Raw genomic sequence first — 13,758 nt, forward strand, 5'->3', positions numbered from 1 at the left:
GCAAAAGAAAATGCCTTTTCCTGCTAAGAAACTAAAATCAAAGGAAGAAGAACACTATAATAAATTTTGTGATTGGATGAAACCTTTATTCTTGCAAATCCCTTTGACTGATGCTATTAAATTGCCTCCTTATTCAAAGTATATGAAAGATATTGTTACTAACAAAAGGAAAATCCCCAATGAGGAAATTTCCACTATGCTTGCTAATTACTCTTTCAATGGCAAAGTTCCAAAGAAGTTGGGCGACCCAGGTATACCTACTATTCCTTGTTCTATTAAGAATAATTATGTTAAAACTGCTCTATGTGACTTGGGAGCCGGTGTTAGTGTCATGCCTTTTTCTCTTTATAAGAGACTTTATTTAGATAAGTTGATACCTACTGATATATCTTTCCAAATGGCTGATAAATCTACTGCTATTCCTGTTGGTATATGTGAGGATGTTCCTGTTCAAGTTACTAATAACTGCTTGATATTAACTGATTTTGTTGTGTTGGAAATGCCGGAAGATGATAATATGTCTATTATTCTTGGGAGACCTTTTCTTAACACCGCAGGGGCTGTTATTGATTGCAATAAAGGAAATGTTACTTTTAATGTTGATGATAAGGAGCATACCGTCTATTTCCCCAAGAGGATTGATAAAGTATGTGGAGTCAATACTATTTCTAATGTGAGAACTATCAAAGTGGGGACTATTGATTGCCCTATATATGAGCCTAAAGAAGGATATCAAAATCTTATGATTGGATCCATATCAATACAATTCAAGGTAACATGATTGATTTGAGGTTTATTTCTTCTTATGCTATGTAAAAATTATTCGGTGGCAAGACTTGATCAACCTTGTTAACAAATACTTTTTATATGCATAGAGGAGGTAAACAACATCTCTTTCTTCCTCCACTTGCTTTACTTGTTGTAGCACTTTTGATTTGCAAAGTTCCTTAGTTAATTAGAGATTTCAAAAAATTTCCTGTCCAGTAATAATAAACTTAATGCCCAGAAATGTGCATTTTTCAAAGTTTTCAAAAATTCACAAAAATTATACCGTTGGTCCTATTTTTCGAAAATGCACCTGGGAGCACCTGGGGATGACCAGTGGGGCACCCCAGGGTGGCACCCCACAGGCCGGCGCGGCCAGCAAGGGGGGCGCGCCACCCTGGTGTGTGGGTCCCCCTTTGCCCCACTTCAGCATCTCTTCCTCCCACACTCTTCTCTCTCCCGAAAAAATCAGCACCAGCTTTCTCTCACTCGTGTTTTTGCTCAAGAGCTCAGGATTTCTCGATCTCTTTGCTCAGCCCAGATTTCTGTCTGAAATTTGGCACATTTGCTCTCCGGTATGTGACTCCTCCGATTATCCAAGTAGAATTTTGTTTGGTTGAGTATATCTTGAATATTTTGCTGCTGTAGGTAACATGTTTAGTGAGCTTGCATGCTTGTTCTAAGATGTATAAACTAGTTTTGATGCATGATTAGTACTCTAGCAAGTTCCTATAGTAGTTTCCCTCAATTATATGTCATCAAATCAAATTTTATATTGTTTGTTGAAAATTTCAGAAAATATAGTGGAATAGACATCAACTAAACCAACAAGAATTGGAGGTGCAACAAGTCATGAGAGTGAACCGAGAAGAGGGAGTATACCCCTCTTACTACCCGTGCACAGATTTCATGAGAAGTGCAGGAATCTTGGGAGATGTTCAGAATCTAATTTCTCGTGCAGGGTTGAATGATTTTGTTGACGGAGAACCATGCCAATATGCAAAATTGACTATGTCTGTTGTGCAGGATTTTAATTTCAATTGGTCGCAATCTAACCCCATGGTTCAGTACAAGATTTATAATAAAACTGTCAACTTGCCATTCAATGATTTTTGTACAGCAATTAGAGTACCGCAATGGGGATCATGCGAGAAGATAAGGGGATCGCCGCGAGAACTCTTAAACCTCTTCGAGATGATTTGTCATGGAAGGAGTTTCTCAGAGGATGGTGGTAAAATCAGTAGCATTCAACTCCCAGCTATCCGCTACTTTGCTTATTTCATTACTAAATGCATTCTTGCTAGAAAGAATGGTAGTAAATTATCTGTTCAGGATTTAGCTTTTCTAGCTGCTGCACTGCAAAACAATAGGGCTTATAATCTGGGTGCATTGATAGCCTACAGACTTGCTACTAACCGTGAGAAAGGCGGAATTTGTGGAGGTCTCATCGCCTCTCGTTTACTAGCCTTGCATGGTGTAGAACCTCATCATCTTGATATTCAACTTTCCATAGAAAAACTTGACATAGTCTCTATGATTAAACATGAATTTGTTTCTGATTCATCTAATTTGGGTAACCTGTTCTACAAGATGACATTTTATAAGAAAGCTTGGAGAATAACTAAGAAAACTGAAAAACTAGTAAGATTACCTGCGCCTGTTCTATTTAACCTTGATTCCAGGGAGGATTGGTCAGTCACGGAAGGTGCGCTGAATGCGTACATAGAGGGGGAAGGCCATCATGCAAGAGACAACACGGAGGCGGAGGAACACCTCGACTCGTCATCCGATGCAGCAAGTTCCTCACATCAACATTTTGGACATGTGGAGCCTCCACGCTTCTCCTCTGCACGGGGACCTCGATGGGGTTGAACTCCACTTAGGCCAAAAGCCTAAGCTTGGGGGGAGGTATACCGGCATCACTCATTCTTTGCATATTATGGTTGCTGGATACTTGTACATACTTGTTTAGTTTCTTTGAGTGGTTTTCTAATGAGAGGAAGATGATATTTGGGGAAGTGCTGCCTGAAAACAGATTCTGGACTGTTACCGAAAAAATTCTCAAAAATAGCCAGAACGATATTTTGCGAAGCCAATTTTTTTGCATGTTCCCCAGGTTGTTATCTAACTTTCATTAGTTGAACACTTTTCGATTTGAGCAGTGGAAGAATTTCTTAAAAATCAAGTACTGTACTGCTGTCAAGTTTGACGAATTTCTGCTGCTTTGTGTTTATGTGACTTTTCTAGTTTGCCATTTCTTGTTTTTGCTTTGTTTCCTTCCCAAAACACAAAAAGACCAAAAATATTTCTGTTGTTTCTCTTCCTCATTTGTTTGCTTTGGTTTCTTGCATTTATTTTGCTTTATTTGCTATTGTTAGTTTGCTACAAGAAAACCCAAAAAGATTTTGCTTTGTTTGCTTGTTTCCTTTTGTTCTTGTTTCCAATTCGAAAATACCAAAAATATTTTCTGTTCTTCTTTGGTTTGTAAAGTTCATTATGAGTTCAATGGTCTTCGGTGGCTGGAGCGTGGTTTTCATTTCATATTATCCAAGCTACACAAGTGAAAGGCAATAATGACGATCTACGATAATTGGATTGTGGTGAGAGGCTGGTATGAACTCTATTTGTTTTCATTTTTGTACATATACTCATCCATGTAAGCATGCTTAGTTGGTTCATGTGAGGTATATGTCATTTAAGAAAGTCTAGTAGTTCATGATCTCTCATGTTTAGCTCCAATTTATTAATATGAGTAGCATGTCATGGATGTTTGCTTGCATTGTTTTATTCATAAGTAGGTATGATATTGTGGTATCCTCCTCTGAATAATTCGTTTGAATTAACTTGGCACATGCTCACGCATGCATATGACTGAACAAAAGTCAATTAAGCCTCTATGATTTACATTGCTTCAGAGTTCTTGTATCATTTTTATGCCTCCGTTAATTTATTTTGCCGCAAGCATGATTATGACAGTTACTGCTCTCTCGATTTGTTGCTCTCTAGTCTTTTGCTAGCCTTCACTTGTACTGAGCAGGAATGCTGCTCGTGCTTCCAAACACCTGAAAACCAAGTTGTTCCAAAGTGTCCACCATAAATACCTATGCATGGCATTTCAAACCATTCCAAGTAAATTCTCATGCGCTACCTTTAAAACCTTCAAAATGCTTCTCAATTTGTGTTAATGTTTCATAGCTCATGAGGAAGTATGTGGTGTTTAACTTTCAACCTTGTCATTTACTCTTGACGGACTTTCATATGGACTAGTGGAACATCCGCTTATCCAATAACTTTGCAAAAGGAGCTGGCAATGGGGTTCCCAGCCCCGATTAATCAAACTTCATTAATAATTCTCTTCACATGTTTTGCTCTGATTCATCAGTAAGCAACTTAATTTTCCAAATAGACACTCCTCCATGGTATTGATGGAAGGCACCCGAGGATTCGGTTAGCCATGGCTTGTGTAAGCAAAGGTTGGGGGGAGTGTCACTCATAATAAAACTAAAATACGTGTGTAAACAAAAGAGAAGAAGGATGATCTACCTTGCTGGTAGAGATAACGTCCTTCATGGGAGCTGCTCTTGAAAGTCCGGTTGGCGAGGTAGTTGGTGTACCCATTACCATTCGTTGACAACAACAAACACCTCTCAAAATAATTTTACTCCTGTTTTAAAAATGAAAAGCTCTAGCGCATGTTAATCCCTGCTTCCCTCTGCGAAGGGTCAATCTTTTACTTTTATGTTGTGTCTCCATCTTTTCTTTGAGCACTTTCTTGAGAGCACAACTGTCATTCTTAGTATAATATGCTTGTCTCAAAATATGATTGATTGTGGTATAACTTTGATGCTTTTATCTTTGACAATCACTATTTCTAGTCTTTCTATGAACTTCAGAGGTGCCTGAGCATTTATGTTTTGCTGATCAAATATGGGCAAGCGAGATACCACTCTATCATACTCTTTTATGAATATTGCAATCCTGCTTATAGACATGATTCATGATGCTTATTATTAATTGTTGGTACCTTTCCATGATTCAAATAGCTATTAGATGATCTTATTTGCATGTATCTTATTATGAACTGCCTAAGTGTTAGCCATAGCATGAGAATATTTACATCATATGAACAAATGTGTTCGTGAAAGTTCTTTTATCGCTCAGTTGTTAACTGAATTGCTTGAGGACAAGCAATAAGCTAAGCTTGGGGGAGTTGATACGTCCAAAACGTATCTACTTTCCCGAACACGTTTGCTATTGTTTTGCCTCTAATTTGTGTGTTTTGGATACAACTAACGCGGACTAACGCTGTTTTCAGCAGAACTGTTCTGGTGTCTTGTTTTTGTGCAGAAATCCAACTTTCAGGAAAATCCTCGGAATTTATGCGAAATAACTTATTTTTCCAGAAGACTCACGGAGCCATAAGGGCAAGCCAGGTGGAGGCCTGAGGGCCCCACACCATAGGGCGGCGCGGCCCGGGAGGGGGGCACGCGGCCCTAGCGTGTGGCCCCCTCGGCCGGCCTCCGACGCCCTCCTCTGGACTACTTAAGGGGTTTCGATCTAAAAATCGCGGGCAGGAAGTCGAAGTCGCCAGAAACCCTCCAGAACGCCGCAACATCGCGAAACTCCGTCTCGGGGGCCAGAAGTCTCTGTTCTGGCACTCCGCCGGGACGGGGAATTGGAGGAGATCATCGCCATCATCACCACCGACGCCTCTCCATCGACCAGCAATGCTTCCCCCATCCATGTGTGAGTAATTCCCCCGCTGTAGGCTGAAGGGGATGGTAGAGATTGGATGAGATTGGTCATGTAATAGCATAAGATTGTTAGGGCATAGTGCCTAGTGTCCGTAATTGGTACTTTGATGATATTATTGCAACTTGTTATGCTTAATGCTTGTCAGTAGGGCCCGAGTGCCATGATCTCAGATCTGAACATGTTATTGTTTCATCATGATATTCATTGTTTTATGATCTTACCTGCAAGTTGTATACACATGTCGCTGTCCGGAACCAATGGCCCCGAAGTGACAGAAATCGGGACAACCGGAGGGGATGGTAGTGATGTGAGGATCACATGTGTTCACGGAGTGTTAATGCTTTGCTCCGGTACTCTATTAAAAGGAGTACCTTAATATCCAGTAGATTCCCTTGAGGCCCGGCTGCCACCGGCTGGTAGGACAAAAGATGTTGTGCAAGTTTCTCATTGCGAGCACGTACGACTATAATTGGAACACATGCCTATTGATTGCTTTGTACTTGGACACCGTTTTATTATTATCTGCAAATGCCCTGCTTTGATTGTTACATGAGTTTCTCTCACCCATGCAACGCCCGTTATCCGTCCCCGTGCCTACAGTATTTTAATCCTGCTGTTTACTATAATTACTACTGCTGTTTCTGCTACTCTGCTGTTGTTATTTCACTACTGCTACTGCTATAAAACTGTTACTACTGATAAACTCTTGCGAGCAAGTCTGTTTCCAGGTGCAGCTGAATTGACAACTCTGCTGTTAAGGCTTTCAAGTATTCTTTGTCTCCCCTTGTGTCGAATCAATAAATTGGGTTTTACTACCCGCGAAGACTGCTGCGATCCCCTATACTTGTGGGTTATCACGAAGCAGGAGCATAACTAGGATGCATTTGTGAAGTACAATACCTCAGAGGATGCTAAGGCATTGTCAAAGAAAAACAAGAAGAATGCAAGTGAAAAGGAATATCACCATAAAACGGGACGAGGGGGCTACAAAAAAGTCATGCCTAAGTGGGCTGAACAAGAGGCTTTGATGCAGCGGAATGGGGTCACTCCAGAACCCATCCGAGAAAATTAGGACATGAGGGCTCGAAATTGGTTCCTTGCGCATGGGTGTGAGTCCGGCTGCGCGTTCGGTTAATATGGTTAATTTGGTTCGGTTAGTTCGGTTATACGGTAAATACGGTTTCAATACTTCGGTTAATACGGTTACGTATAAAAATACGATTTGGTTTCAGTAATAACCATTAAACTTCGGTTTGGTTTCGGTAATAACCAAACTAACCAAAGTTGACACGAATTTTGGATTCAAAACTAACTTTTATGGTCATATGTTTTATTTTTTATGTTTTGTTCGATCGTACAAAAGATTCTGCAAGAGAGACAAGAAAAAAAAGAATTTCGAATAAAGCGGAATATACATGTATTTTTTTATGGCTGCACATGCGTACAATCAAGACCATAACCACCACGCTGATGCAGCTTACGTGCAGTCTACTCACTTTAGGCTTTATATTAATGTTATACGCGAAGTTGGGCTAGCCTAAAAATCGGTATTTTCTGCTGGCTAGGTGTTCTGTTTTCTTTCGGTTTAACCGTGGTTTTTCAGTTAAAAGCTAAATTAACCGAGGGACTTTTTACTAACTGAAACTGTAACCATAAACTATAAAAACCATAAATCGGTTGCGGTTAGGTTTTTTCGGTTCAGTTTTCGGTTTCGGTTCGGTTATGCACAGCCGGAGGTGTGAGTATGACATGCGGGCAGGGAACCTTGTTTAAAGTGACAACAAGGTTAAGGTACCCATGGAAAAATGGCTTCAAGTGACGGCAGATATTAAATCGGAAAAATTGAAGTTTGTTCCCGATAGAGAGAATGACTTGCTGACGTTTGTCCTTGGGAATCCCGAAAAGGGAGGACGAACAAGAGGCCTCGGCCCTAGTTATCCGTGGTCAATTGGGTTTCCCAGCGACGTGGAGACTTATCGAAACCGAGCGAGAGCAAAACAACGCCAGCAGGAGGTGCAGAATGACCGGTTAACCGAGTTCCAACGCCGACTTGACCATCAGCAGCGGGAGATTGACGAACTTAAAGGACGGCGCGAGCCAGATAATACCGCTGGCATATCTCAGCGGCGAAGCAGCGTGGCTGACTCGGAGACCCCGCCTGAATGTACACAGATGATAAATGGCGGTCCTGGCTACCCGTGGATGGAATCAAGGAGCATACACCTTGTGATCTCCATGTGGTGTTCAGGAACCTATCTCTTAAGGTGGCGGTCGGCTTTGTTTTACCTACTTTAGGACCTGAAGGTGAGCCGGCACTATGGCATGGCAATGAGATTCCAGCTAGCTATGCTCGTGTCGGGGTGGATTCAATTGTACCGTCGTTTGAGTCATCGCAGCTTGAAATCCATGGAGGTGAAGGTCAGCTTACACTCGGAGACTTACTGGGTGACATCATTCTTTGGGATAAGAAAAACATCAGGCTTCCAGGCTGGGTACCCCCTACTTGTCGTCGCAGGTCACCATCACCTCCTCCGAGTGGTCGCAAGTCACCATCACCTCCTCCGAGTGGTCACATGTCGCCATCACCCCATGAGTACGACCACCACATCCCTAGTCCATCTCCATCTCCACAGCCGGCTCAGCCGTCCTCGCCGCCGCCTGCGCCCACTAAGACTCGGCAGGCACCCAAGCGGAAGCGTGTCAAGAGTCCTATCCGTCGACTGTCGCCCCTCCCAAGAGTACCAAAGGTTCCTCCCCTCATCCTTATGATCTTACTATCGAGGAAAATGAGGCCGTTGTAAAGAAACAATTGCATGAACATTTTCATAAGGAAAAACCCAAGCACCCAGCACCATACACCGACAAGCAAAAAGCATATGCTCTTGAAAATTTTCTGAACACACCACCGCAATATGACTTACACGAGAAGAAGGATGACTATACATGCACACTTGCGAAGGTAGTTGAGCAGAGCAAAGAGAAGAATAGTGCTAGCACGAGCAAATCATCAACTAAAAGTGTAGCCGGGAAGAAATCAAGTACAAAAAGTGCACCCCTCAAGACCAAACAAGCGACAGCAAGCAGAAAAATAAAGGACATTCCCCGGCTCGGAGAACAAGCCAAATAATCGATCCCACCCCTCAAAGTGTTAGATGTTCCCTCGGTGTACCAGGGACATGGTGGTTTCGATATGGAAGCAGCTGCGGCGCTAGCGGATCAAATGAATTATACTGTGGAGGAATTGTCGAGTTCCCAAGATGTTGCACTACCCATTGCTGATATAGCCCCTAAATTTATCTACATGGCCGACTTGGTCAGCAGAAAGAGGCTGGAAGAACTGCCAACAAATATGCGGAATTTGCATCAGTGGTACCTTGATGCGTGCAATGAGAACCAAAGATACATCGTGGCGAATATCTCGTATGAATATTACTTCCGAAGGGAGGATCTCCATATCGAGATTTCCGAACTCTGATAGTTATTCAATTTAGATGTCCTCGACGAATCTCTCATGAGTTGCTATTGCTTGTAAGTTGTTGATTACATATAAGTTCCTGTTCATTCAGTTGTTCATGTTCATTGCATATACTTATTATATCCTTATGTACTCTCTTATGCAAACTGAAGATCGATGAATGTAGAAGAAATAAGATAACCAATATTGGGTTTGTTGGCCCAGATAAAGTACATCATGACACGGTAAGGGATAAAGACGAAGAAACGGGGGGAAACCTACTAAGGTTTATAACAGAGCAAAATTTATGTGATTCAATAATGTTTCCTTACAACTACAGCTGAGGGTCTTACTCTGTTGTAGACATTTTATATATATATATATAAACATGTGCAGTTTCCACTGGATTCTGCTAGACATTCAAGTTGATAAGGGAGTAGTTGAAGTAAGGGACCCATTGAGTAGAGGCCTGGAAGGGTTCCGCAACTTGCAGCAGTTGCTCCAGAGGTAATTTCAAACATTGTCGCGCTATATCTTTCGTGAGATATCAATTAATTATCCACTCATTCAATCATTTTTTTTTGCCTGGCAGGGTTTGGAGAAGCTTCAAGAAGGTGGTTAAGGGTAACTTCGCAGAGAATCTAACATTTACTCCTGTACCGTGCGCCCAGCCACAGGGGACAAATCTATGTGGATACTACGTTTGCGAGTCCATTCACATGTTAACCACTGAGAAAGACGATAATAGATTCAACGTAAGCAATAACTTCACAACTTTAATTTATTATCGTCAATATTTCGTTATCAAGATTGATATAGTCATATTCATCTCATTTTCCTATATAGGTCGAGTTTATGCGGGAGAAGCTCCAACCGCACCAACACCTACTAGGAATTGCGGAGAAAGTGGCGGGACTTCTGATGAGAGAAATAATAGATGACAACATCTTGTTTAATCCAAATAGGCACTTCTGATGATCCCTGTGTACGAATAGACTTTTGCTACGAATATTTGTTTGCTCTATCTGTATATAATGCATGAACGTGTACACATTGTAGTAGCGTACAAATATATGAATTTTTTATTTTGAAATGAAAAAATGAAATAAAGGGGGGCGTTGGGGGGTGGCTGCACCCCTTAAACCCTAAAGGAGCAGCGTCCTGCGCGCGCCACGTAGAGGGTCTTTTGTCCCGTCCTGTGTTACCAGCCGCGATAAAAGGGGTGTCCCCTGCGCGCCCCGCGGCTGCCACGTGGTGGACCTTATGTCTCGGCTGGTAAGCGGGCTGGGACAAAAGGTTGGGCCTTTTGTCGCGCTCCCGTTATCCCAGCTGGCCGGTCGAGACAAAAGGCTCTTACGGCCTGCGACAATAGGCCTATTCTCCACTAGTGTGTTGGTACGTCATACTTTCTATGACTTGCAGAGGGTTAGACCAAAAGTGGTTTGGAAGTTTGACCATCAACTGCATGATTTTAAGCTTAACCGCTCGTCACATGTTTGTAAGCACAACACATAACTTAACCCACTTTCTTGAATCTGGAGAAATTCAAAGAAAGGAGAGGAAGCATGTGGATATCTTCAGTACATAACTCGAGATGTTCTGTGTCTTAATTTAACTGAATTTGTATCATTTGGAAGGAAAACATAAGCGTATAGCACATTTTCGTGTCTTATTTAGAATACAGGAATTAGTAAGCTGTCCTAGTGCATTAGTACACCTTACGTGTCTAATGACTAATGACTATTGCATCCAATATGCCTCCTGTTTCTATAGTTGTTGCCTGAAAGAAGGTAAATGTTGAATCTCATCAATACGGTGTACCATCGTAAAACAAGCAGTAAAGAACCCGCCAGAGCTCATCATCATGCCTTCGTCAATGACATGATAAACGCGACTGTTTGGTGTCTGACAAACTCGTCCTGCAAGCTTCCCTCCTGGCTCCAGCGCTGCTCCGCGGTCCTCACAAACTCATCCATCACGTCTCCAAAGTGTTGCACAATTATCGGCTCAAATACGGCCCTGATCTGGTTTAGTGCCCAGCTTGCGTTGATGGTCGATTTGTCTACAAATATTTTTAAGTCATGCACCATCAAATCCTTGGTGCAAAAGGACCCCTCTTCTTGGATGATATCCCTCAGCTCTTGGTCGGAAGGTGCATACATCGGCACATAAAAAGATTCGAACTTTGCCTTGTCGATCACACCCTATCAATACAACACAAAGGTTAATTTCCAAAAACAAGATAGAGTCTAAATAGTTGTTACCAAACGATAGAATGATATGATAGAAAATAATAATAAAGAGATGTACCTCTGAGGCCATGGCACGTAGAATCTTAGCAACGATTTCCCAAAGATCAGAGAATTCAGAGGTGGAGTCATTAGGACGCCTGCCTATAAGGGAAAGAACCATATGGCCACCTTCGACCAATTCCGTGGCTCTAAGATTTAGGAAATTTTTGAAGTCTTTCCTGAACTGCTGGGCATAAGCTTCAATGACTATAGGGAGCCTTTCACGCCTAACATTCTCATCGATGTCGTATGCCGGAATCTGGTTCTTCCAAAGAACTTCAGGCACCTGTAAAATATGTTTTTCTTACATAATGGACAACTAATGCAAAAAAAAAAAAAAAACCATGGAGTGTACCAAACGCATACCTCTGAGAGCCAATGCAGGCTGTTGGACGAACAGAAAAGATGCATGGAGCCAGTAGTGAAAAGCCTCTCGTAGAACGACCCCGGTATGACGCCGGTCGTAACAGTAGAACTACTACGTTGGCGGAGTGTGTGCAAACTCTTCACCACGATGTTGAAGTCATTGCCAGGTAGGTCGTTTAGGAACAAGCACACTTCTGGCGGTGGCTGCTGGAGCTTATCGCAGTGTCTGTTGATGGCCTCAGCGGCAACCGATACCAGTTCTAGCGCGTTTGGGCCAGAGGAGCAGCCCAAGTCCGCGATCAGCATCTGTGCGGGGAGCAAGCTGGTGGTGCTGCTGCGCAAATCGTTGATGGCCGCTTCTATCGGGGGCTTCATCTTGTTCTGCGCACCGCCCTGCAGTCGAGTTCTAATTCTTTAGAAAATCTGGTTTAATCTGTTTGCTAAATGTTCTTTTTTGCCTTGCTTCTTAAATTACAAAGAATTTCCTTTCAACCTCAGTAGTATAATAAGCTATATTGTGAAGTTGATCGCGATGAAACAATTTAATTTAAGAAGCCAGTAGTCATATGTTACAGGCTACGGAATGGTGGGTTAATCAAGATAGGAAAAGATACCTGAATTTGGGAGTTGCAGGCATAGCTTGTTTCCCCCTGTCCGTTATTCATATACACTATCTGCTTGGAGGCCATGGCTGTGCTTGGAGCCATGGTAAACTTGAGACGTGGTATTCTACTAAGATCAGCTGGATTGCTTCTTTGGGCTTATTATGGCTGCTTTTTATAGAGGTGGGGTGTGTGTGTGTGTGTGTGTGTGTGTGTGTGTGTGGGGGGGGGGGGGGGGGATAGTAAGGCCAGCGTGGTCTATTATTTTCATTCATAAGAGAGCAGGTAGTGAGGCTAAACGACTGGTCAAACCCATTGGCGGAGGCAGACCGGCAAAGTATGGATACCAATCTGTCACGGTCTCTTGCACATGTAATACAGCGACTAGTTCTTTGTTGGGGCTGCTCTCGCAGCCCCTTTCTTCTACCTACTCTCAGAGAGAAACAATAATCGAGACAATTTTTGTTGTTCGGCGGGCCGCAACGTCCGGCTCCACGAATCTAATGTCAAGAATATGGCTAACATTCTTCTCTATGTGCCACAGTTTCAAAGGAGTATCCAAGCCAGATGCATGAAGATATAGTACCTACTGCGCAACTTCCTCCGCATGCATGAGTGAGCATCAGCCAGGAAGAATGGGTACCGCATGCCATGGCTGACTTTTAATCCGAGACGGACACCAAAACTGCACTGTTTTGGATGTTAAAAGCTTGTACCCTGACGGGGAAATGGTACTTTCAGAGGTTTTCGGAGATATCTTTCCACCGCTTGTTGCATTCCATCTCTAACTGAGCAAAAACAACAATGTTCAGAGAAAAATGTATTTTAAGAAAGATGGGGTTCTTTTTAAAGTTACACATTACCGAATGAAGATTCTTGCTACAAGAAGGGCGATCCTTGTTCTGCTAGTCGTTCCGAGCTTTCCAAACGTTGAAGCAAATGACGTATTGCCGTCTCACTTGAACACGTGAGAGTGCTATAAATTAGTCAACCGTTAGTCCAATAAAATTGCGACAGCCGACAGGGATGGGTCAAATAATCAGAGATACTAACATGTGATTTGACTTCAATGTACACGTGTGAGAATATTGGTATAAGTTAGTTACATATAAATCCAATAAAATAGAAGGGACAAAGAAGTAGTTGTGTTGTGTTATTCTGTCCAAGAACACATACGAAGGATCACTAGTAACACTTCATACGGTTATATTGGCCAGTCACACACGATTTACCTAATTTTTATTATGCAAGGGTGGATGACAGTTTATATATGGCACCTAATCCTCTGCGAACTTTTAGTCCTTTGCAAACGAGTTTTCTTTCTTGAGCGTCTGCGTTTTAGAGGATCACAAATGATCTTGGTTTTCTTCTCGTAGCCCTTCAACACATAGCTTTATCTCACCATGCAGATCCTCGCAGCCGCAATGGGGAAGCTAGAATGGAAATGATCGGAATTAGAAAACCTATATCTCGAACTAGAGCGTTGTCAACACCCGGATTTTTAAGTCCAGATGCCTATTATGCC

At 42.3% G+C, this 13,758-nt stretch overlaps 1 protein-coding gene across 1 annotated transcript; it reads right to left on the reverse strand.

The window, feature by feature from the left end:
- Nucleotides 1-10,571: 10,571 nt before the first annotated feature.
- Nucleotides 10,572-12,402, reverse strand: LOC127313933 (inactive anthranilate O-methyltransferase 1). Its single transcript, XM_051344418.1, has 4 exons — nucleotides 12,246-12,402; nucleotides 11,632-12,024; nucleotides 11,285-11,551; nucleotides 10,572-11,178 (listed from the first exon to the last, which is right to left on the reverse strand). Exons 1-4 carry the CDS (start codon nucleotides 12,336-12,338, stop codon nucleotides 10,837-10,839), a joined length of 1,095 nt encoding a protein of 364 aa, XP_051200378.1. The 5' UTR covers nucleotides 12,339-12,402; the 3' UTR covers nucleotides 10,572-10,836.
- Between the last annotated feature and the right edge of the window lie 1,356 nt (nucleotides 12,403-13,758).

This window comes from Lolium perenne, chromosome 7 (assembly GCF_019359855.2).
Source record: "Lolium perenne isolate Kyuss_39 chromosome 7, Kyuss_2.0, whole genome shotgun sequence".
NCBI classification, from domain to species: Eukaryota; Viridiplantae; Streptophyta; class Magnoliopsida; order Poales; family Poaceae; genus Lolium; species Lolium perenne.